At 43.9% G+C, this 25,033-nt stretch overlaps 1 protein-coding gene across 10 annotated transcripts in view; it reads right to left on the bottom strand.

Annotated features, from left to right (window-relative positions):
* fnbp1b (formin binding protein 1b) overlaps positions 1–25,033 on the bottom strand; it is a 56,743-nt gene that overhangs the window by 20,348 nt on the left and 11,362 nt on the right. For 7 of the 10 annotated variants that reach the window (XM_070989236.1, XM_070989239.1, XM_070989241.1 and 4 more), the window contains exons 2-9: positions 20,336–20,451; positions 16,505–16,561; positions 16,096–16,243; positions 10,135–10,197; positions 8,260–8,364; positions 3,671–3,799; positions 2,945–3,091; positions 579–770 (exon numbers count right to left, since the gene is read on the bottom strand). In XM_070989236.1, coding sequence (XP_070845337.1) covers positions 579–770; positions 2,945–3,091; positions 3,671–3,799; positions 8,260–8,364; positions 10,135–10,197; positions 16,096–16,243; positions 16,505–16,561; positions 20,336–20,451 — 957 coding nt within the window. Of the gene's footprint in view, positions 1–578; positions 771–2,944; positions 3,092–3,670; positions 3,800–5,430; positions 5,446–8,259; positions 8,365–10,134; positions 10,198–16,095; positions 16,244–16,504; positions 16,562–20,335; positions 20,452–22,048; positions 22,107–25,033 lie in introns of those variants that run through there. The other 3 variants (XM_070989237.1, XM_070989235.1, XM_070989238.1) reach the window with 2 other exon arrangements.

Raw genomic sequence — 25,033 nt, 5'->3', positions numbered from 1 at the left:
AGATCAGTTTCAGAAGCAGGAAACTGAAGGAGGCTGCTCGAGGAATGATTACCAGTCAATGGAACACACGGTGAAGGGAGACTGTTATTTCAGATCAAGTTAATATCTGCCATTTGAGTCCGTCCACAAGATGAAGGTAGAAATGCATTAGTGTGTGTTACAGAAGGGAGGCTCCAAAATCGGTGAGGGTGATTGCCGGGGGAGGGGGAAACGGGTGGCGAATAATAACAACAAAAATGGCAATAGTAACATGAACCAGCAACAGATTTCTTGAGCTTAAAATAAGTAAACGAAATTCAAAGAATCTACACAAAAATGAAACTAAATCAAACAGCAGCAGTGCTACAAATGTAACAGATACTACGAATGTGACATTGAACACATATATTTCTTATAGCCACTGTATTACAAGACAGAACCAACATAACGTTATAGCCCTCCACCCCACCCCACAGAAGTCTCCCCGCAGCGCAAGGTGACCTCCGGGAGAGGAAGCCAAATGCACTAAAACCAGCCAGGCTCTGCTGTACGCTCGAGTGTAAATGTGGCTCTGTGTTAAGCGTGCATTCATGTGTTACCTTGTTCTTGTTCTTAATGAAAGGCCACAGTTTGCCTTTGCTCTTGCCAGCGGACTTCTCCTTGGCCTCTCTGGGGTTGGTCAGGCTGGTGTCAGACGCAGTCCTCTTCATGGCCTGGCCGTAGTCCTCAAACTCCACGTCTCCCGGGGGCTCGAACCCGGACTTGTAGGACTCCACAACCTGTTTCGAGTCCTGGTGGGGGAGGAGTGTTTGCAGCAGTCAGCGGCACCTCTATGATGCATTTTAATCCACTTTTTAATTCAATGGCAGAGGCATGAAATGCAAAGCAATGACTAAAACAGGGATCTGTGTTTGTTTAGATTTTCCAGCTAATCAGCAGGTCTGGAGATAAGACGCAACACAATGGAGGCCTGGTGACGCTCGTGTTTACAGCAGTTTTTGCCTGATAGCAGTTCTTGAATGTGTCATGAAAAGAAAGCGGGAGAGCAACTGTCATTATTCAGTTTGTGGGCCACAGAAGAAAGAGGAAAAGACCCGAATCTGTCAGCCAGGAGTTATGACAAAAACACTGAGGTCGGGGACACTGCCAGGCTCCTCAGACACAGGAAGAGGAACATTAATCAAGAGCAGTGTGCATCAGCCTCTATCTGAACTGATAAGGGAAGAGGGTCTGGTTGGAGTTAGGATCAGGGGTCAAAGAGGTGCTGCTGTGCACTGCATGCATGAGAGAAGACTGTGAGAGGAAGAGAGACGGAGAGGAGCATGTGATGTGTTATTCCCCGCTGTTGTTTACTGCAGCAGCCAGTCACAGGCTGGAGTCATCTCCCTGGAGCTGGGCCATAAACACTGCTTGATACACACACACACACACACACACACACACACACACACACACACACACACACACACACACACACACACACACACATAGTATGCAGTCCCTGCAGATTTCCTTTGTCATACGGAAAGCAGCCAACATGTGACACCTCCATATATCACACGGCTCATTTTCTCATTAACGTAGACAAAAAGCTGACTTTCATTTCAATATCCAAATAATAAATAATAATAATAATAATAATAAGCAACGGGGCAGAATTTAAGCCAGCAACTGCATATTAGCTTCACAGAAGTGTGTAAACTGAAAATAGAGGTTCACAGGAGCTCTGTTCAACAGAACTCAGACAATGGGACAATAAGCACATTGATTCAGCTTCCTATTTCAGAAAGGGTTCAAACATTTAAAAGACAGTTTAACATTTTGGGGAAATAACCTGATTCGCTTTGTGGCAGAGAGCTCGATGAGAGGATTAATACCACTTTTACAACTGTCCATTAAATTTAAGGCTACAGCCAGCAGTTTAAACCAGACTGCAAACAGGAGGGAAAGCTAGCGTCACCTATCAACAAGTTATACCTTGTGTATTCTGCACAGTAACAAAAGTAGAAACCACAATTCGTTGTATCACTCAGAGTTATGAGCCAGACTACTTCTTGGCTGGGACCAGTAACTTCCTGGAGTTGCCTCCGGGCCAAGAATCAGGCCAGGACATTACCATGTGTGAAACAATGAATTGTGGTTTTCACACTTCTGTTTTTGAAAGGATTCAACGCATGAGATATAACGTGATGGTGAACTTTGAGGGAGCTGGGAGGAGGATGTGTTTCCAGCAGACTAGCTTTTCCACTGTTTATGTTAAGCTAGCCGGCTTCTAGCAGTTGCTTCTTTACTTACATTAAAGCTGCAAAAGTGGTATTAATCTTCTTGTATAACTCTCTGCCAGAAAGAGAACAAGCTCATTGCCCAAAATATCAAAGCGCTCCTTTAAATTGAATGGACTGCGGCCACACTTGATGGTGAATTCTCAGCTCAGCGTGTGCATCGAGAGTGGACCGTCCTCTGGAAGAGGGCCAGCGCGGCGGGCACTGTGAGTAATGAATCAGGTCATGTCCTCTTCAATTTCAACCATTTTCCTCAGATTTTCAGCATCATCTGAGGCTGAAACTCTGGCTGTTGCAGCTTTTAACTCACTGGCTGGAGCTCAAGGGGAAATCACTCGTGCTCATATGGAACTTATTTGTCACTCATCGTTGAGGGGAATTGTATTTTTAGTTGACACAAAGCCAGAGGAGTTGCTCATGTGGGAAATGCAGCGCATGATTGTATCTCATTGATTTTCTTACTATAAAGGGAAGGTCAACACATGAATTGAATCATTTTGTTCAGCTTTACAGGTGGGCTATTTGTATTTTCTAAAACCTCGCCCCCAAGAGCAGCAGCCCACTGGCACACTTGTTGCTCCAGTAGTCAGTAGTGTGTGGGTTGTGATTGACACCCTGGCTGACTGAGTAGTATGTCCCATATGGTGGCGTGTGTGTGCAAATATCCTAATGTGCATACTCACACTCTTGGGCTCGATGGACTCAGCGGCTTTCGTCATGCCGTCCAAACATTTCCCCACGATGGGCAGCACCTGGCGGTCCACGTCTGCAAACGTCTTCATGCACGCTCCTATCCTCTCGATTCTTTTCTCCTCCATGTCTTGAAGTTTCTGCGTCAACATGTGAGCATATTCATAAGTAAACATGAAGGGTTGAGTGGACAGAGCTTGTGTGGAAAATGATCAAAATGTTTTTTGATATTGAGCATCAAACGTCTTTTTTCACGTTTGACCCCGCTGTCACGCAGCGCCCGAGTCGAGAAGCGAAAACTCAAAGATCGTGAATATGTGGAAAGACTAATTTCTGTATTTCAAACTTTCAAGCTCCAAATAGCTTGTGCAAAATAACCGCGCTCTTCTTAATGACGGCTCGTTACCCTCAGTGTTTCTCACATGTTGCAGATTTATTTTTAGTAGCCAACCCAGAGGGGAGCGGGGGCGGTGGGCTGCAAATGAACTCACTAATGATAGCACATGAATGAACTATTCTGGCAGACTTTTCAATCACTCTGGGTGCGCAGAGTTTTGAAAGAAACAAAATACTATATATATACATATATACTTCTGTGTGGAGACAACCCTATTTGGGTGGCGACCTAAATAAATGTGATGCTCTGTTTGTTAGCAGGTGCCTAAGCGTAATTCTATGCAACAACAAACAGAAAACCAGCCATATGCTCTCATGTTTACCTGGAAAATGTTGGGGATAACCGTGAAGTAATGTTCGTTCTGCTCCTGGTTGAACTTTTGCAGGTAGGAGGAGTAATCGTTCTTACTGTCGGCAGCCATCTGGTGCCTCATCTGAGCTTGCTGTCGTGCCTGAGGAAGAAAACACATCACAAACATGCACGTCAGAAACGCGCTCTGTGCACTAAACCTCAGTGTCCCCTGATTAACACAGACATATGGGTTACATACACACACACGCACACACGCACACACACACACACACACAGCCGGAGCATAAAAACCTACATGAGTTGACAAATTTGTGCATATGAGTGTTCATGCATGCACATATACACACATAAACACAGAGCTCGTGGACGCACGGTCACAGGTGCAAATCCAAGTCGGGCAGCAGCAACAGCCATTGGCATTCGACTATACTGTATGTAGGCCAGAACAAACACACACAAAGAGAAACAACAGCCTGCACCGGCTGCAGGACGGGGGGATTTGGATTTTGATTGCCCGCCCAGTCTGGCCTACCTCTGCTGTTGATAATGTTGATTATTTTAAGCTAGTTCGGTCTCAGGGAGTTAAGGCAGGCAGTCAGAAACACAGCAGGAGCAGCCTATTACAGATCCAAGGCAAGCAGATGGAGATGAGATTATCTCAGCTAGGCAGCATGTGGGGTGTGTGTAGCTAAGTACTCATATCTGTTTCCCCTTTCCATGAGATCTGAGGCCTGTCCTCACATAAATAGTGTTTTGATTGGGTCATTTATAACAAAGGTTCACCTTATGAACCCCTGATTGCATTTGGTCCACTGAATGCAGATCCACAGAAAAAAAACTGCAGCCATATAGGGAACTGTGCGGGGCAGTGAAGGGATTATAACCCTGATCTGTCACAGTCCTGAGGGAAACATTAAGAAGACCCCGTCCAGTTTTCACCCACGCAACAATCTGAGACAAGCGCTCTCACAGTCACACACTTATGGGTAAGCAATAGCCGACACACTAGAAGAAAAGGAGGACATCAGAGCCGAGACACTCGTCAGACACAAAGGTGCATTATTTCCAGAACAGGAGGGATGACAGTTAATACCTTGGTGGAAAATGATAGTCACAGCCACAACGGGGGAAAAAAAAAGGTACGCAAAATCCAGAGAAAAGCTAAAAAGCACATGTGGATGACCAGCTGTTTAAACTGTGGGCCTGTGAGCATGCATTTATTGATATGTGCTGGTGTAGGTGCATGCAAAGTGTGCAGATATGTGGGGAAACGATAAGCGTACACATCATAGCCATGGTACCCTGGCAGATAACGAAACCTCATAACAAGCTGCTGTGCCTGCAGCCACGTCGCATCCTGTACTTTTCTAGAAAGTACCTGTTTCTTCTATTACTCATACGTTTGTGTATGTATACACGTGAGCTTCTACATATCAAATTTCCATCTCTATCCGTCTAAAAATGAGGAACGTCTGAATGAAAGTTGGTATGAAAGCTGTCGCCTTATGCAACATATTCAGTGTTTCTCTCGCTGAATTTTTCTTACATCACGCATAAAAAAAAAATCAGGGCGAGAAAGGCGTTCAGCAGAAGACAGCGAGACAAGCCACCGTACGGGAGCAGACCACAGTCAGACAGGACAGGGCGTGCTAACAGGGACCTGCGTGTCAGACTCCACAGGAGAGCGTGTGTGTGTGTGTTTATCGAGACACAGGTCGAGACAGTGTGTGTTCCCACAGATATAACAGGCTCTCTGTCCACTGGACCTACCTTGTGGGAACTTCGCTTCAAGGCATGGCATAAAATAGATGTACAAACACACACACATACACATAAACAAAAAAATAAGCATGGTTAGCCGTTTCCAGCTAAACAAGAAGTTGCCATAGATGCACTTCCTGGACCACCAGGCGAGTCATCACTCAAAAGGGGAAGTTGGTATCACGGTAAACACACACAATCACCACTAAAATACTGGTGTTGTAAAGTGCTGTCTTATGCAATTAGTAGAGGCACAGCAAAAGTGGAGAGGAGCGCATAGTGTTATTTTATAACAGAGGATCTCCACGATGGGGAAATCTGTCAGCGTGTGAAGGCCAGGGGTCCCCCAAAGAACTGTAACAGGCTTTGCGGATATCTAGGCTGTGAATCCAAACCCCAAATTGAGGGAGTTGATTGCCAGAGGAGGAGAGGGAACAGTTAGAGGTTTGCTCCAGCTGCAGTGAAAACCACAACAGCTCAGCTCCACAAACAGCAGCTTTTAGCATAACGGGGAGGCAAACACTCCTGGAGCTTGACAAAGTATGTTTGGGTCAAACGTTGGTGGATTCTTTTTTATTGTTACTGACAAGCAACTTAATTGATAAAGTGAATTAGTCACTTGTCAAACCCTAAGGCGGCCTTTAGCTGCAGAATGCTAATGTACACCTACACAAGTATACACACGCACACATCTACACCTACAAACCACAGTTTCTTCTGCTCTTCTCCTATAATGCATCTGTTCTGTCCAACCCAGACCCTACTTTGACCTCATGGGTTTAACTGTGGCTAAAACCCAAACATGAACTAGGCTGAGGTTGTGACATGTCATCCTTCCTTTGATAAATACCCAGAGGCCCTCTAAATAACAAAGGGACTGTGCGTCTGCAAACACAAAAACACACTGAGACACATGATCTGACATTTTCTGACCAAATCTTTTACCAAAAACCAAACCGAGGACTTTAAAAATGCAAATGTAATTACGTAATTAAGTGCACTAGTGCCTATATACTCTATATGCTACAGAGCTGAAGACATTTTAACACCAAGCTTGTAGAGAAGTCATGTGGTATCGCGGCCAAACCACAGACTCACAGAACCGGTAGACGCTACAGAAATAAAACAAACGCTCCCTTTCTCTTTTTCACACTCGCACACCTTCTTTAAACTTAAGTTGCAAATGCACAGCGGGTAGAAATGATAGCACAGACGCAATATGGGGAAACCAACACCAACAGAGCGCCTGAGAATTAAAGAAAAAATATGTTGGAGGAAAATTCAATCATCTTCTACAGTGGCTGATCAGAGGGAAGTCAGTGTTTTCCATTATAGGTTTTTCACTTCTGAATAATGGAAATGTGAGTAGGTGAAAAAGAGCCGAGGTGGGTCAAGAAACCCACGCAGAGAGGAACAGCAAATGAGAAGGCGAATATTCTGTACATTGGCGAGCAGGGCGAGATCGTGAAAAGCATCCATATTCATTATGAATGTAAAGGTACATGGTTATGTCTCCAGCATCTTATTGTGTGGTCTGCTTGAGGAACACACATTAAGGGATTCATGAGTCTTAAAGCTGCGCTGTTTCTAAATTCAAAGACCATAGATGGCGTCATTTGTTTCAGCCTAATTTGGTGCTTCTTGCTCGATAGTAAGTTCTGAATCAACTCCTCGAAGTCAGAGCATTCTTAAAGCACCGACAGGGATTGAACCGAAGGTGAATTTCAGTGAACAGAATCTAAAAGTCGACAGAAAACGGTCAGCAGAAATGTAAATATGGACATTTCGGTGCCGTCTCCATTCGAGAGGAACCTGACAAAGAGCTGTTTACATGATCACATAACACAAACAGTGACACAAGCGAAAAAATACAGCCCTGAGTTCTTTGCCATGTGTGAGTCTTTCATGCTGCCTTAAATGAATTGACTGTAATCAGGCACAACACCGCTCTTGTTTGAAGACTGGTTTCTTGAGCTGCTGTTCCGGATCTTTCCAGCTGAGTTCAGTGTTAGCCTAAACCTATTGTAGCTCTTTGGCTGTATGTCCAGAGTGCAGAAAGACTCTTTATTCCAGCCTATATTTGCATAATAATCGGGTCTGAACTGTGTCAACTCTGAGCCTGAGCTCTGCTCCAACAGCTGATGAAGCACGGAGCACGCGCTGCTGACCCATGATGCCTTGCGGGCGTGGGAGCTGTGTGGGTTAAAGGCTGAGATTTTGAGGGCTCTTTTAATTGGTTATGACAACAGGAAATGACATCAGCCACAGGCCCAGGGGGCTCTGGTCTACAAGCCCTGAGAATCGAATGAACGCTGCATGTGTTGATTTACTGAAGAGGAAGAGTAATCACAGAAAAGCCAAACTACATATTTAGATTCTTCGCTATGAAAAAGAAAGCCAGCTGGTATGTATAATCCACAACACACATAAAAACACACACAAGCGCCATCATGGGCATACAGTCCCTCATGTTGCTAAAGCCCGTTCAGAGCGTGTGGTGGCTGCTCTTCAGTGATAATGAGGACTCGGTGCTGCTATCAGCTTTGCTAAGCAGCAGATCGCTGTGCCACTGAGACAACGCCAGCTTTTACACACAGACGCTGGCATCAAACACACACGGTCACTCAATCTCTGCTCCGGGCTCAGAGGAATGAGGAGTCAGGGCTGGGGAGGGGGGCGTGGAAGGGGACAAAAAGGTAAAAGAAAATGGCGAGAGGAAGGGGAGGGTGTTAGGTGGGAGGTTGGGTGAGGAAGGCCAGGCGGTTGTGTTAAGCATTGAGGGTATAGGACAAGCTTGTGTGATTGGTGGCTGCTGCACAGGACTGCGATGACACATACCTTTTCCACGTCTGCCTTAGTCACATTAATGTCAGCATCCATCTTCTCAAAGTACTGCTGCGCTCTGTCTGCCTCTTTACAGTCCCTCTCGAACTTTCTTTTAGACTGAAAAAACAGAGAAATCAAGTTTAATATGATCACGGACATTGCATCAGTAATTTCCAGCCATGAGCTGCAGCAGGAAACACTATATGACTTGACCTTTAAATAAGCATAGTAATGAATGTCACAGCGTGCACATACACGTCACATGGATCTCAGGCACAGCATTGTGTGCCATAGAGGTCAGTTTGTCATTGACACAGCAATGGGGTCTGTCGAAGTCTGCAGCCTGCAGATTAAACAAATGTTCATAGTGGTCATTTGTGTACAGAAAAACAACCATTCATCCAAGCCTCTTTCGACCCCTCTAACGGAACAATCAGTGTTTGTTGGGCCAGCGTGCACTCTGAACTATGCCTATCTGCCTCACACACAATGGGCTCATTGAACTCGCAGAGAAGTTTGAGGAGGACGAGGCAGTTCTGCATCTCTCTCACACTCTTTCTCTCCCCTGTCAGAGGGGCCAGGCAGAGATAAGAGGCGGCAATCTGTCTCTCAGCTCCTTCACTGAAACACAAGGCACTCCCGGATTTGCTTTTACCTAGGTTTTTAACTTTACCCTGTAATGTATTGTGATGTAATGTTAATCTGCCCAAATACTGACACCTTAAAGGACGCACATTTCTACCTCTACTTATCAGATTCTTCAGATGTTTCACATTCTTAACATTATCAGCCTGCCAGAAATCCTGCAGCACTGCAATGTTTTTTATCTATTATAATTCCATCTTGATGTAAGAGGCCGTCCTGAATATCCTTCTCATACTTGTATCCACTATCCTGTCTTCGTTTCTGGTTTGAGGCACATTGTTCGAGGTTTCTGGTGAAGACAGAACAGGATGTCCCTCAGGGCTCTGTGCCCAGCCCTCTGCTGATGTTCTCTTTTCCATTTAGAAACTCAGTTTGCCACCTCCTGCCTGTGCTCCTTCAGTTTTTGATGATGATGTACTCACATGTCTGCCGTAGCATGTGCTTTAGTATGGTGGTGTTGATGCTGATGACTGACTGTGAGGCCTTGAGCAATTGAGGTCAACAGACAGTAGTTTTTTATCCCCTTATTCTCTAGACCTTGATATATGATTTGATGAATACCCAGAACAAGTGTAAGTCTTGTGTGTGATGTTTTCTTTGAAGTTATGATATATAGATAAATACTAGATTTATGTCATGACTAAGGTTGGGTTCTGATACATAGTTTCATTTTCGGGAAAAGGTTAGGGTTAAAATACCCACATTTGTTAGCATCGGAGCTAACAAATCCAGTCTCATCAAACCTTTGACCTCTCATCCCTCTTAATATTAATTCAGCTAAGTTAAACTTCAGGCTGTTGTTTCTCTGTCAAACGTTAAGGAATATCAGTATTTTCAGCTTATATGCATTTATGCATTGGGGTCTCCAGCATTTGGAGAGAGTAGCTCATTAAAATATTGTACAGTTCTGTGGTTATAGCTGCTGGTTGTGTACATTAATTAGGCTGTAACTGAAAACAGCACCATTTCTGGCTTCTCGGCCAAGAAACACTGATTACAGATCTAAATACAATCTTTGCGTTTTAGTAATTTATGACTTCAGTTACTTGGAAACGATGACAATGATAAACCTAGTTAGATGCTATCGAACCCGAAATGCAGTCTTGATTTCATATGACTTTTAAATGCTTTATGACTACATACTAATAATAGTAATGTGAAAAAACCTAGTCAGTATTTTTCACTAATCACAGCTGTTACTAGTGAGCAATTGTGGTATTGCACATTAATGGGGTCACTTACTGATTCCAGCTGTTTCCACGAGCTCTCGATGTGCTGCTGTGCTTTACGCCCTTCATGGAAGTGCTGTCAAAGGAGTCGGAAAGGAAAAAAAACATTAGAAATATTATCATACTATTCACAAGCTTAAGGGATTTAAAAGCAGGTGAACCTGACCTTGACAGAGGAGGAATAATAAATTAGAAGCAGCAGGAATGAGAGTCTCAACCATACCATTAAACACTGCGAATATTACTCATACTGTGACAGTATTAATGTGAGCTGAGAAAGTAGGACAAATTCAAACAGACACTATACTCAAGCTACATTAAAAAATATGAGCACAGGCTTAACTCCCAGAGATTTGTACAGGCTTGGAGTAATGGCTATAAGTCTATTTGATTAAAGATCGACCCGATCGTAGCCCACTGGTTCAACACAGGTGTGCCAACGTTATGTTAAAATTTCAACATCCATACAGCACTGACACTAAAAAGCGACTGAATGAAGCCATTATACTAAGTAGCGTTTCCAGTCAAAACAGGTCAAACATGCTGTAGATCAAGTAACAATGACAGCCAAGGGACCGATAGCAGTGCGGTGAAGCCGAATAGAGGCTGTTTTATTAAGCTGCAAAGTCACATGTCACGCTGCCAACGGCAAGCTTTGTGTTGTCTGTGCTTTCTGCTAAGACCTCATGCAAACATAAGAGACATGAATGAATTCTTCAACAAGGAAAATCTAACCAAAGTAGATGTGTTTAGCCCAAAAGCCCAATGTCTACTGGCTACTATTTCTCTGCACAAAATCTCAACTAATATAATAATAACATTATATAAATGGAGAGAGTTTCGCTAAAGATAGCAGCGTGGCTCTAGGCATTGCCAGGTGAGTAGAATAAGAAAGAGCAAACGGCAAAGTGACGTAAGAAAAATGTCTGAACATACAATGCTGACAGTGAACATACCATGAGATAAAACAATGCATATGAGGAGCCGGATATTGTAATCTAGGAGGAGACAGACAGGTCACAGTGGAATTTGGCACTGCCAAGTGTGGCATATTAGACAAGACTAGGTGGCAGCTGCTGGTCTGAGCTCACACAGCACACACACTGTGCACTTTTGTAGGAGGCCTCTCTTGGCCTTCCTCACTGAACGCTCGGTCCGGAGGCAGAGCACATCTCTCTGCAGCTCTGCATGGATCACAGCCAGATCCCCTGCAAACGCAGAGCACCAACTTTAAACCTTAGCTGTTTTCAAACTAGATTGTGCTTCTGTGCAAAACATTAATAACTTTCCTCTAATGCCTGAGGTTATGTTAATCCAAAAAGAATCACTTTAAAATGAAAATGGCATCTTGACTATCAATGAGGTGCCCATGGCTGCGGAAGCTACGGTCAGTAGCTGAGCTGAATATCGATGCTGCTATTCAATAACGGACACAGGCCAGAAAGCTGTTGCTTGTACTACTTTGCATTTCAGCGCTTTGGACGGCACAAGGAAGTCCTCTTTATTCTGTGTACTAACTCAAGAGATGTGAAATTGAGACTGATGCAGAGGCCCTGAAAGGTTAATCTCACCTGAACATGAGGAGAGCAGTTAGTGAGAATGTGCCCTGGTTCACCTCAAGGTAGTCGCACTTCTCATTTCCCAAAGTTTCGAGGGAAGCTGTGAAAAATGAGGAAGTGCGCCAGTGTTTCAGAGGAAGTATTTGAGCTCAAGCAGAAAATCGGACATTGTAGAGGTCCTGATGAACCAACGTATAATCAAGCATTCAGTTTTTCCAGCTGCTGTTAAGACCCTGACCTTCACATTCTTATTCAGTGATGAACTTTGGAAAAATGTCTTAAGAGATGATGATAAGATCGTGAAGATGCCATAAAGCCTCTTCACAGCGCACAGCTCCGGGCTGCGTGACATCATTGTTACTGTGGCGAATGCTTTCAACCAAATATTTGTCTCCATAACAACACATCTGAAAAATATCCAGCATCTCATGCCGTCTGCATAAACAAATCTTCCATCGCAGCAGAGATAAACAAACCACACTGACACTCTTTCCTAAACAGTTCCATCATTTCAACAAGGTCCTGCTGGATGATGATCTACCGACCACATGAGCTTGCTCACTTTCAAACGCGGCAAAAAGTAGTGTGTCATCATGCGACAAGCAGCCATCTGTGATGCAGGTATGACTGCTGCAGCCATTTAGGCAGATGTTCTGCAGCGTTGCACAGCATCTCTGTGTGTAAAATGACAGACTGCAGAGATGCACTTGACCCGGCAAAGAGTAGACACACCTTGTCTTTCTCTCACATAACGCTCTCAGTAACAGCGTGTGACTGCGGACGCTGTCAGGGACATCTGGGGTACTTCCACAAGTCGGTGACCTGAAGCCGCCACTCTCAGCCACCCAGGCATTTGAAAGACACAGTGAGAGAGAAAAAAGCTGGACCTAACACGCTGACAAATTCTTGACCGGGACTCAAATCAATATATTGGCTGTAATAAAAGCCGGACTGGAAAATATGATGATTATCCATCCAAGCAGATATTTACTTGATAATCTGAAGCAGGACTGCTTTCTGTGCTATGGCTTAATTCCTCATGCTAACCCCTGCTCTCATGGACCTCCTGGTGCAGCCTGGACCACCAGAACCCCCCCCCCCCCAGGTACCATGACGTTTGAAATAAACTGGGGCATGTAATGAAAGGACATAGATGTAATAACCGCTGATGTTATAGATAACTGTAATTCTGTGGAGTCTTGTTTTGAAAGATTTCAATTACAACACACACACACAGATAATACTACTTTTACTGGTGTGTATTATGGCGTCTCAATCATGAGCTACAGCGGTTACTATCTGCCTTTCCACTTCCCAGTTTGAGTGTCAGACATGCTCTGATGGGGCTGAGTATGACACACACCCGGTGTGACTCACAAGCTGAGCAAAGACGTGAGGTGAAAAAAAGGGAAAAATCAACCAACACCTTCTGCTGTCTGACAAATTAGAGAGGAATGAAAACTTCACTCCAGCGCTGCATAATTTGCCCTTTTGAGTTTGCTCGTGTGAAGAGCTGCACACGTGTGCACACACACATGTGCTGGACTGTTAGTCATTCATTGACTTGACTTGGTTCATAGGAATGGCACCTGCACTCCTGTATGTTGTCAACACACGTATAATCGTTAGGTACTTGAAATAGCCACAAGTCATAGGAGATCTAGAGAGGAGAGAGATGATTAAACCACACGAAAGCTCAGGCGAGACTCTTCTCCTCATGTTTAAACCATTAGGGAGCGGTTCAACACTGATATTAAATTCTGGAGTGAGATGTGCATGCAGCGACGATGGGAAGGTCTGGCGATCAATTCACCCTCCCTGCATCCTGTTTCTCTTTCCACTCAACACAAGAAGGCATGCGAGGCCACTCCAGAGAGACACATTGTTCTTACACTGTTTCACTGTGGCTGCATCTCTCTTCTCAGCCTCTGAGAGATAAATGAGGTCAGTGTCCTTTGCCAAACCCACCTAAAGATGTTTTATAGTGCATTATGGTTTTCAGCTGACTTTTCACTAAACGCAATGCTTATTTTCCCGCCCCTGTCAGCTGAATGAGATGTATTCCCTTTTTCTTTTTTCCAGGCTGGTTTAACACGTCACATCACAGCAGGGTAAGACAGATTGAACGTCCCCCAACACCAAAAGATATAATTACGTGGTGTGCTGTGGGTGCAAGTGGATACAAGAGAGCACACACTGAGCTCATCCTCAAGTGGACTCTGTCAGTAACAGTTGATGTAATAAAAAGTCCCAAAAAGTTGGGGTGCAGGGCTGTGCTGAAGGTCATTCTCTTAAATCTGAAGCTTCTATTGAGTCTCCCTCAGCCTGTGGGGCGTCAAATTCAGAATAAGCATATATTTACAAAAATCAGTGTATGAGGTAAAACTTTAAATAAATTGTACTGTTTTCAATAATTCAGCATGTGTCAAAAAGAATTATTTATGTTTTAATCAAGGTTGTACAACATACAGTAAATACAGTGTAGTAACATATCAAGTGTTACAGTGAATGAGCACTCCCTGGAGGTCTGAGTGTTAAGGGTCTTTATTAAGGAGGATACCTAAGCCCTGTGAGGACGGCACTATGCTGACCGAACACCTTATTATGATTCCTCAGCACAATCTCAGTCCAGTGAGACTTAGGCTCTTCATCCCATATTAACCCTGCCTGCTCTTCATCATTGCCCTATATACTATTCAGCCATCCACAAGCAGCGGCATCTTGTTGAGTTCATGATATATTTTGATAATCTAAATCTAATCGATGAAATATGCGTGCATAACGCATTAAATCGAGCAGTCTGACCTATAGTGCCTGGTTCAGCTTTCGTAAAAACAAGTATATCTGCTCTCAAATAAAATCCTTTCAGGCAACATTCTTGGCCTTACCTCCTATGCTACCCCAAGCTGAGCTTAGCAAGAGGTTCACTTGGGGAAACAGCAAAGGGAGGTGGGGAGAGTTACAAAACAACCCCACGTGAGAAACTAATGAGGTATTTTTTTTCCTCCCTCTGGTTTGTAGTTTGGGTTCTACCTGCCCAATAAGCTCCCTATAAACCCAGGAGGGGCAGGTCCTGCCCCTCCTGTAATCCCACTGTCTGGGTCTGCCTGCACAGCTTTGTCTGACTTAGACACAAACAGAAAGAGCCCTGAGTGGTGCTTAAAAATTCATGTGAGTGAAACCGGGGAAAAGAATGATGGGATGCTGGAGAAGTCATGAGTTAAAAGTGATTACAAACGCCCTTCAGAATATTATAATTTTTCTGCAAGTTTACTGTGAAACTATGAATTTTCTGTGAACGCAATGAACACGCTGTGAAAGGAAACCCCCTACAGTGGTTAACTGATGAAACTGTTGTTTAGCACAGAGAGGCACATGACAAACTATTAAATATATCAGCTGCAAAAAATGTGTTAAGGCTGTTAAGGACACACGACAGGGATATAATGAGTGCGACAGAGGGGAGAAAACAGATATTTTTAAATAAAAAAGAGGAAAAGGAAAAGTGCAGCAAAATGAAGAGGAAGAGGGATGTCAGAGTGACATCCTGCAGCTGCTGGGCAGCAGGGGTCTGTCCATGGACCCTCTATCTGGACAGCAGCGATGCAGATGCCAGGTCAAACCAAATCAGGCTACGCCAGAAGAGCAAAACAGGCCTGGAGGCAGTGGATGATACCCCACAGAAGCACTGGAAATCCCCTTTCCCTCTGTGTTTGCTGCAGCTAAAACTGAATTGAAACTCAAAACTGATCACTAATAACGTGACCCATGGCTTCCTGTATTTAGGCCGAGCTGCGACTGCAGTAACACAGATTGTCACCGGTTGTGCACATGAAAATATAGTCTAAAAAAGGTCACTTTGAGCAGCCCTCTGGTTTTGGTTTTCCACTCCAGTTCCCTCAGCTGGACTTCCATGACAGAAGAGTCCATGACAGATTTTTCAAGCTTTTTCTCTAGCTGGGTGGCTTTCTCTCTGCTCCTCCACCAACTCTATGCATTTAACGGGCGCTGCACTGTTATCTATGAATCACACGCTGCAGGTCCACCGCTTGTCCAAATCACTTTATAATGGTGAGGAAGAAAGTGACTTCAGTGTTTAAGAATAGTGTGTGGTGCACCAATCTTTTGTAAGTTGGATTAAAAGAGAGAAATAGGCCTGTAATGATAGAGAGACGATGCGTTTGTTCCATAAAAGGGACTCAGTCAGTCACGTTCTGCACTTCTGGCGAGCCTTTGGGTGTATCTATATTTACTCAGTGATGACCTCAGTTCATGCAGAATAGAGTGTGTGGACAGAACGGGATACTTAATTTCTTGTGGACCAGTGTTCAGCTTTTCCTTTGCTGAATCCATGTTTGACTGTCTAAAGCGAAAGCTATTAATGCTATCAGTGCGAACATACAAAGATGCCTCACCGATTTTCTCTCAGACTTGAGCTCCTGAAGATAGCGCGAAAGCTCTGCGATGATTTGAGACGTCAGGTTCTCCGCTATGACCTCGTGCTGACCCGCGTAGTCATTTAACTCATTGAGCGTCGTCAGGAAGGCTCGACAGAAGGTGTACCTGGAGAGAAACAGGAAGTGATGTCAGAGAACAGTATAGTGGTTGGTTCAGCTTGGCATGAAGGCTGGAAACAGGTAGGCCGACCGTGTGCAGTGATAACACATTTACTGTGTAAAAACATCAACGTGCCCTTTCACGGGAGGTTCTGTGTGACTAATTCTTGACTCATCTAACTCGAAAATTAAAACTTGTAGGTGTATTTTGTTTGTTTTGTTGACATATTTTTTCCATTTATTTCGCGTGCCATGTCCTTGAACTTACTTGCTCTCTTCCTCTTCTCGTGAGTTCTTCTTGGGTTGATACTTCTTTGATAAATTCCTGCAGGGACAAAGAGTTCAGTCTTGTCAGACATGTCTTACAGTTTCTTTCTTAAGAGCACAGTCTGCAGATGGGTAGTGCACCATTCCCATTATATTTCCCTGACGCTATCCTTATGGACCTGCCAAAGGATCATCCAGTACACCATTCAATCCAGCAGAGTGCTTTCTGCTCCTGCTGGTACGCCCCCTTTCCTCTCTCCAGGTCATAAATCATCGCCCCCAGGAGTATGCATGCAGAGGCAGTCACCAGAAACAAGCATGCTTTTCTTACGCAGCCACTGCCCTTGTTTTGACTCTGGCTGCATGCTAGTGGCACTAGATGAGTGCAGTGTGAGAAGCAGAAATGAGAGGTATAGCACACAGACAATGAAAGATGTCACTCGCTGTAGGTGAATGGGTATTATTATGGTTATGGCAGTCTTTAAATGTCCTTCTCTCAACCTAGCAACTGTTGTGTTACTCGACAGGCCACGGTGCATCATGTCATATTTGTTTGATCATGACAGGGTGACACACTCAACACCCGACTGTGCTGATGCTCAGTTTGACGGCCGCCCTGTCAACAGAACATAATTACATGGACCGTGTTCTGATGGACACGGGTGCACATTGTGTATTTATGCCTTCAGGATCCTTGCTGACTAATTAAAGAGCATGGTTGTAAAGTTAAAAACAGCCAAGTGGCAGAAGTACACAAAAAACTGACACAAACGACATAAGGCATTTGTATTTTCACTAAGAATGTAACAGTGCATTCAGCATGACTGCAGCAAATATGGACTGGATCCATACGTAGGTGAGTCACCTGCTTATTTGAAATTACTGTGGAGACAAATCCTATTAAAAACCTTGTGAAAATTTGTCATAATTATTAGCATTGTCAATAATCCCAACGACAGCTGTAGCCTCTTCCCTTTTCAGGAGTTTACTCACTGATGTCTCTAAACGTCTCAGCGTGCACATGTTGTAAAGAGACATGTAAAATCCCTGCTGAAATGAATAATGCATTTGGAAAAAAAAAAATTACATGTAATGTGTGTCTGCACTCCATCCAGCTTGCTCTGCCAACATCCCCCACGCCTCTCCTCCCTGGTGGTGTTTGTGCTGTTGCTAGGCAGATCTATCTGTCTATCTCATTCCCTGTCCTTCTCACCTCATCTCTAAGTATAGTGCTGGATCCCACTAAGTCATGCATTCCCTCACAGCCAGAAGTCAAATGTCAGAGTCCATATGTCTGTTCGCCTCAATAACATATTTAACAAACTTGACAAAATTAGGGTATCAACCAGCACTTAATTAGGGCGACTAAACAAGCACTGTTGGGTGTTTGTGTTTGTGTCTGGCTGGACAATGATGCCATTTGAGCGTATGACTGCTTCATAATGCTTCATACAGTAACCACAGTAAAGACAGATGCTTTTTTCACCCTCACCCAGTCTCTTTTGTTAGTGGGACTTGATTCCCACTGTGTTATGGATTATGCCAGACTGGAATTTGGGGGAGGAGGAAGCATTAATGCATTGCCCTGCAATGACTAGTCTGAAGCATTGTGCATGTTTACACCAATGCAGTGCAAGAGGATTATTCATGGATTAGTGCAGCGTGTGTTCGGTATGGTGGCAGAAGTGGTACAATGTGGGGTGATAGCCATACATTCAGTTGGCGAGGAACGTAGGCTATTTCATATCGTTAGTAAAACTTCCCTGCAATTTCATGATAACCGCTGAACCTCACTTACACAGCTGGCCTAGTTTTTTCAGCTTTTTTCACAGCAGCATTTTGACTAATCATAGCAGGGAAAGCACGGGTGTGATTAAGGTGGTGTCTTCAAATTGCTTGTTTTGTCCAATCAACACCCCAAAAACCCACAGGTATTCCATTTACTTTCGCATCAAGCAAAGAAAAGCAGCAATTGAGAAGCTGGAAGAAGAAATTGTTTGGCGTTTGCGCTTGAAAATTGGTTTAACCGTGCATTGACTGTGCCAGGTGTAGTCAAAATGAGCTGCGTCAAATGTCTAAAGGCCTGCTACTTACACAAGGACAGCAAAGAACAGAAGGAAAAATCTGCCAAACAACACAGATGAGAGGAAAGACGACTAGATCAAAGGGGTCAATTCAATTGCTTTATTGGATCTAAGAGTCGTGCGTTTCTTTTGGTTTGAGCGTGCCTGTTAGATTAAACCTGATTTCATGAGTTAAGTTGCTTAGAAAGGATAATTAGTCCTGACGTATGGCTAAGCAGCACCACAACAAAGAAGCACAGAGCGTTGAGAACACAGGAAAACCCTATGACTCAAGCGATCCTGTCTGTACATCCTCATTTCCCCATTTTAGCCTTTTTCTGACACGTGTGCCAGTGTGCATGCGTGTGTGCGTGTCTGTGTGTGTGTCTGACAGCGAGTCCTGCGTATAAGCACAGTGACTGAAAACATCCGCACCATCTGTGGATCCCGAAGTTCAATAAAAGAGTCTACCCCTGTTCTTTTGTCGAACATACTGTAGACAGATGCTGACTAACTGAATCATGGGAAATCTGTGAGAGCATGTGTGTTTGGGCCTCAATATCGCTGCTTTAATTAGGCTTTAAAGCAATGTGTTTTGGGTAAAAATTAAGAATTATCCAGATGTTGTACACAAAAGGAAAAGCTAATTTAAGCATAGTGATAGAAGAGGTATGAATGCACCTGAATACTTTCTGTTCTTCAATCATTTCCTTTTAATGAGTTCAACATTAATTAAGACAGAAGGAGAAAGAGCAGCTCAAATTAAGAGACACAACATTTTCTGTGTGATGTGCGTCTGTGTTTAAGTGTGGGAAGTTCATGGGTGCAGGGATATGCTGGATGGTTAATGCATGCATGTAACCACAGACTACTAGTCCTATTATCTCAAGCTGACTTAATTCCCAAAAAGAGGAGCAGTATGGTCTGCAGAGGATCTGTTAGCAGGGGCTGCTATGTGAATACTGGTTTGGTATTGGCTAGTTACTATGAAAAGGGGGGTTGGGGTCAATACTTAGGGCATTAGCCATATTGCCAGGCCTCTTTAAAAACTAGGATTGTGGATTTGGGGGTGTATCTCCTACTGTGTTGGGATGCTGGGGGCTTGAGGAAATGCATCCTCTCGGTGCAGGACTCCCATCACTGCCTTTGGAAATCAGTGACTGCACCCAAACAGAGTTTGTGTGGGGAGGAACGGAGGGGGCAGGGCCGACACTTGTGGTTGTAGGGGGAAAAAAAAAATCTGGGTCAGACGTGGGGTTGATAATGCTGATACCTACGAGTCTCTATGGAAACACAAGCTCCACCCCACCCCCCACCCCCCCACAACCAAACTTCCTCTTGCCTGAAGCAGAAGCTAGCAACAACAACGGACAGCATGCATGCACGAAGGGTGAGAGAGAGCTAGAGAGGCAGACAGAGAGAGGACACAAAAGAGAGAAAGATGGAGGAGAATAGACATCTTCTTCTTTATTTTGCTCTTCATCTGAGTGAAGAAATAATGTCTCCTTAGAGAGAAACAACAATACCTCTGGAAATTCGATGATTTTCTGATAATTAATATAACGCTGCTAACGTACTGCTGGGAAATCTCGTTTCGGTTTCTCCCTCCAGAGGGAGGTCAGAGGTCACGGTCAGCTACATAACAAGCTAGTAAGGACCCAGTATCTGGTTTCAAGGACACTTCAGTAGGTCAAATCCTGCTGAAGAGGGGGAGTTTCATTATCTAAGGCAACACGGAACATGGATCACAAGTCATCTTGAGTACTCACCTAATTTGTTTTGCATAGTTGGTTTCGATCTCTGACCTCTCCTTGACAAATTTGGTGTACTTCTCCAGGTATTCGATCCCCCACTGCGTATGCTTCTCCAAGTTGTCAAACTGATCCTGCAGAAAAGAAGAGGACGTACTGATTAAATCATTCAAATACAAGGGAGATAGCAATCAATCAAATGTAAAGACAAAAGGAAGAGAAGCCAGACATTATGAAAGATTACATCAACTAGATGAGGACATTGTACGTATTGTAGGAACTGACGCTGAAGTCAGATGCAATGCTACCGTAAATCAAATATCCATTTTAGCCTTTGAGCAACATGCATTATTTGTTGTGGGAATATTATACATCTGTCTCCCCTCAACCAAAGTAATCCAGCATATATGTGTCAGTCAATGTGATTATTCTCAGCCACTGATGAGATAAAAGCATCGCCCTACTCCCACAACTTCAATTCACAATTAAATCATACCAAAGGTGGCATGTCTGGCCTATGGCTGACTCTGTCCTCTTGAAATACAATCTTTTTAAGCTAATATCACCTTAAAGTGAGGTCTGTCACAGAGGGTATGTGCAGTTCACAGTAAAAAACAGGCACTCGCAGCGTACACTACTGATAACCAAATACAGCTGTTGGGGCCGAACTCATTATTCGTGATTTGTTCCTCACTCGTGAGGAAAAAATGAGCCTCTGCTTGGCTGAGGTCATGGCTTGAAATTAATCAGTTTAAAAAGAGAGCAGGGACACCAAAGACCAGACACACATGTCACTGCGAACATTTACTGATGATCATATGGCTGCTTCCACACGATCTTCTTTCAACAGTTTTGGTGTAATCTTAAAGATGAACCAAAAGCAAACGACCTTGGTGCGGCTCCAACAGTCCCCCATCCTCTCCTCTATCATCTCTGTGGTCTTCCTGAGTCCAGCTAATACATCTCCTGGTCCGACACACTAAGCATGTTAAGTGTCATCGCGAACAGGTTCACCTGATAGTAGGGGCAAACCTTGCAGTTTACTCAATGACTACTTGAAGCATCTCTGCACTAACAGCATTTTCATACCACAGGAAACGGTTGTGGTGATGCCTTTGCGTTATAGCATAGCCTACACAATCCTGCAGCACTTCAATGTATCTAAAGGTGAAGCAGACATGGTTGTTAGAATTAGAGCATGGTGAGAAACTGGCACAGTGTAGCTTTCTTGAAGCTTTCTTGTTAAGCATGATAATGTCTCTCAAACACCTTTGAAGCATTATTCACGAATTAAACGACTCCCAATTGAAGCACTCAAGAACAACAATGGAGAGAGCTGTGAGTGAGAGGGACTTTCCAGTCTGCATTGTTAGTCAGTTTCAATGAGCAATCACTCATCAACGAGCCAATCAAAGGAGAACGACAGGGTAAAACCAGACAATGTGACACCTTTTACTGAAATAAGAGGAAATTCCTCAGCAGTATCACTTGTCAGTATCCACTGTTTTTCTTGTTTCTACAACAAGCTTCTCATACCCTTGAGTGCCTTCAGCGCATGCTCACTCTCACCAATGTGCCAATTAAAGCAATCAAACAGCATTTACTTCATTATCACTAGCAGGCACCAACCATTCTTGGACAACAATTAGCGCACGTCACAGCGGCCACATCATGCACATGAAACCCTCCTCTCTCCGACACGCACTCCTACACACACATAACTCAGATTACCCTTTTTTGCAGGGGCACCATTTTATCCCGCGTGTATCCGTGTGGAATGTGTCTTGAAATATCCAAATGCAGAAAATGTTCATCCAACCGGCCCCTCTCCCCAAAGCAGCGCAACAAAAAGCTGTGGTTAGGTTAGAGAGGGCATCCGCAAGACCATTCCCCAGGTATCCGAAGCAGAGCGAGCGCAGACGAGTGAGAGTGTGCCTGGGCTGGGAACAATGTCCGCTGACCCCACTCCCACACAATAACAAAGAAACTGCACAGTTGTAGCAAGTAATTCCGATTATCTGGAAGGAAGCAAGGATCCCAGAGAGCCGTGCAGGAGCCGACGCAGCAGTAGCTCACTCTGAATCTGAGGCCACGGCTGCCCACAGCATTTAGGCTTAATGCTCCATCAGGCGTAAGGTGGAATAAGTGGGATGGGAGAGGAGGACAGTGAGAGAGAGAGAGAGAGAGAGAGAGAGAGAGAGAGAGAGAGAGAGAGAGAGCGGAAAAACAGAGTGAGGGGGGGTTGAAAGGAGTAGAAATGACAGAGGAGGAGGGATTACATGGGAGGGGATTACATTTAAGGGAGGACTGTCCTGCACTCCTGGGAGCTCAAACGCTCCACTTTACCATATCTAATATTGAATAAAATATACATAAAGTTTATGACCTGCAATGTGATGAGTCACTCTGCTCATGAATCTTTGCTAATAGCTGGTGGGACAGAAGATGAAGTTGCTGGAGTGAAATGGAAAAGTCATCAACAAAGCAGCTACAAGAGAAAGAGCGGATTAATAAATTATGAATCGAGCAAGGCAAATATCGAAGGCAACAACACATTATGTGAAAGTGTGTCAGACGCAAGCTTGTAGTCTCCGTGCTCCATTAAATCAACCTCCTGCCATCCCAGCTATCCAAGTAACCTGTGCATTTTATAGGCTTTGTCAGTAATTTGGAAAAACAGATTCAATGAGCTGATGAACAGTCATTTTTTTATGACAGGTAAAGATATTTTTAGTCAGAAAACATGAATTTCAAAAATGAATCCACTGCCTGGTCACAGCTGGTTGAACAGCTCCAGATCAAACCTGAGCAGGATTTTTTGTATAACCTCCTCCTGCAGCGTCACACTAAAGACTAATAACTCCTGCTCCAGCTCCAAACCTGCTTCCATTCGTCCATCTGCGGCCTCTGACACCTGACCTTGTTCCTGCAGGAGGGAATAAGTGGGGGATCCCTTCAGGGAACGAACCAGCCCCAGTCTGCTTGTTGTTTCAGGACACAACCCCGCTCACTGTGATGCATGTACTATTGTGGTAGTACATGAAAGAAAATAAATAGATCTGCGTATATAAATATTTTTTATTGTCCGGGAAATGGGAAACAGGCTCAAGCAGAGAACAAAGGAGACACTTAGAGGTTACTAAATATATGTCGGGTCCCCATGTGCTGTAAGAAAACAAACACTTGCTTGTTTAAGGCTCAGCCTCCTGACCTCCAACCCTTTCCAACTGGTGATGGAGATTATGGTGCAGTTTAATGTATTACACTGCCAGTTAATCTGAACTAATGCACATTATTTAGCTCCCATTCCAGATCAGATTTCTTTACCCCACCCATACTGAGGGGCCACTGACCTGCATCCCTCCACATATAGGTCTTCTCTTTCCTCTCCAGAACACCTAATGCTGCCATCTAAACACCACTGGATTTAATGCACTGAAACATCTTACTCTGAAACTCATGCACAACGTCTGAAGATGATGGAATATTCATAACTTCCTTTGCTTTCTATTCATACTGTAGCTTATCAAGCATGAAACACACCCTCAACTGCTGATGTATTCTTCATTGTCAGTAAAATTTAGTGAGGCACAACAAAAGCAGGTAAATTCTTGTGTGGCGACAGGTCAACATCGGTCAGGAAATGATCTTCTCGCGAATGACTGAGGGCAACACACTCAGCGTCATTGCACAACACATCTCTGGCATGTTAAGTAGCTGTCTTCCCCAGCACCCAATCCTCAGTAGGTTTCAAAAACACAAGGTGTGGAATAAATGGAGCATGTGGAAGTATTGTTCTGTGACCTGACCACAGATGTCCTAAGTACAGATGGGTTTCACATAATAATGCACCTGTCAAGCTCAGAGTCAAGTCGCTTCAGAATGCAGGAATGCAGACGACACTAAATAAGAACCATATGACATGCTCATCTCTGTTTTCGGGAGGATAATGCGATGGTGGCTCAGGAACAGACAGATCCAGCGTTAGGTAACCAGACACAAAGGAAGTGAGCAGCAAAGTGAGCAGAAACACTTTACAGCAAGGTTGGTGGTAACAGGACTGCACTCATTTTAAACCCTCTGAACAAACGCTCCTGGGGACGCTTCTTGTTTTATTACAGCCGTACCACCTCTGCAGAGGTCGGTTTGCTGCTCTGATGATCACAGCAAAAATCAATAGGCCATTAAAAACACAAGAGAAGAGGGGAAAGGGGGCTGTTTCAATGGTCAACTGAGGGGAATGAAGGCGCAACAGGAAATCGCTGACTAATAAGTTAAAAAGATGTAAATGCACATGTGAATCAACCATCAGTGTCCCCTGACAAAAGCAAAGATGACATTTTTTAAAATGTATCTACAATGGTGGTAGTATGGCAAATCTAGGGCGAAAAGGTCTCAATAAACAAATCTCTCATTATTTAAATTGGTGGCGTAACAGGATTTCACCAATGAGTGCACACTGTTCCCGAATATTTCCTACATCGCCTGAAATGAACTGACGGCAAACATGCTATTGACTGAAATCGCATTTGTGGCTTTACTTTCATGAGAACCATTAATCAGATTTATATGACCATTAACCTCTAAATTAAATAAATAAATAAAAACTCAGTGTGCAAAACTGTACTGCAACTACAAAACTGGAGACAATAGTATGAATTATGTCCTACCTAGGACCAAAAAAACTTCTCCTTAACCTTCCAGAAGTTTTTTCTG

Source organism: Chaetodon trifascialis, chromosome 20 (assembly GCF_039877785.1).
Source record: "Chaetodon trifascialis isolate fChaTrf1 chromosome 20, fChaTrf1.hap1, whole genome shotgun sequence".
Lineage (NCBI taxonomy): Eukaryota > Metazoa > Chordata > Actinopteri > Chaetodontiformes > Chaetodontidae > Chaetodon > Chaetodon trifascialis.
Note: the sequence above shows the minus strand (reverse complement) of the source record. Positions and strands in the feature narration are given on the sequence as shown.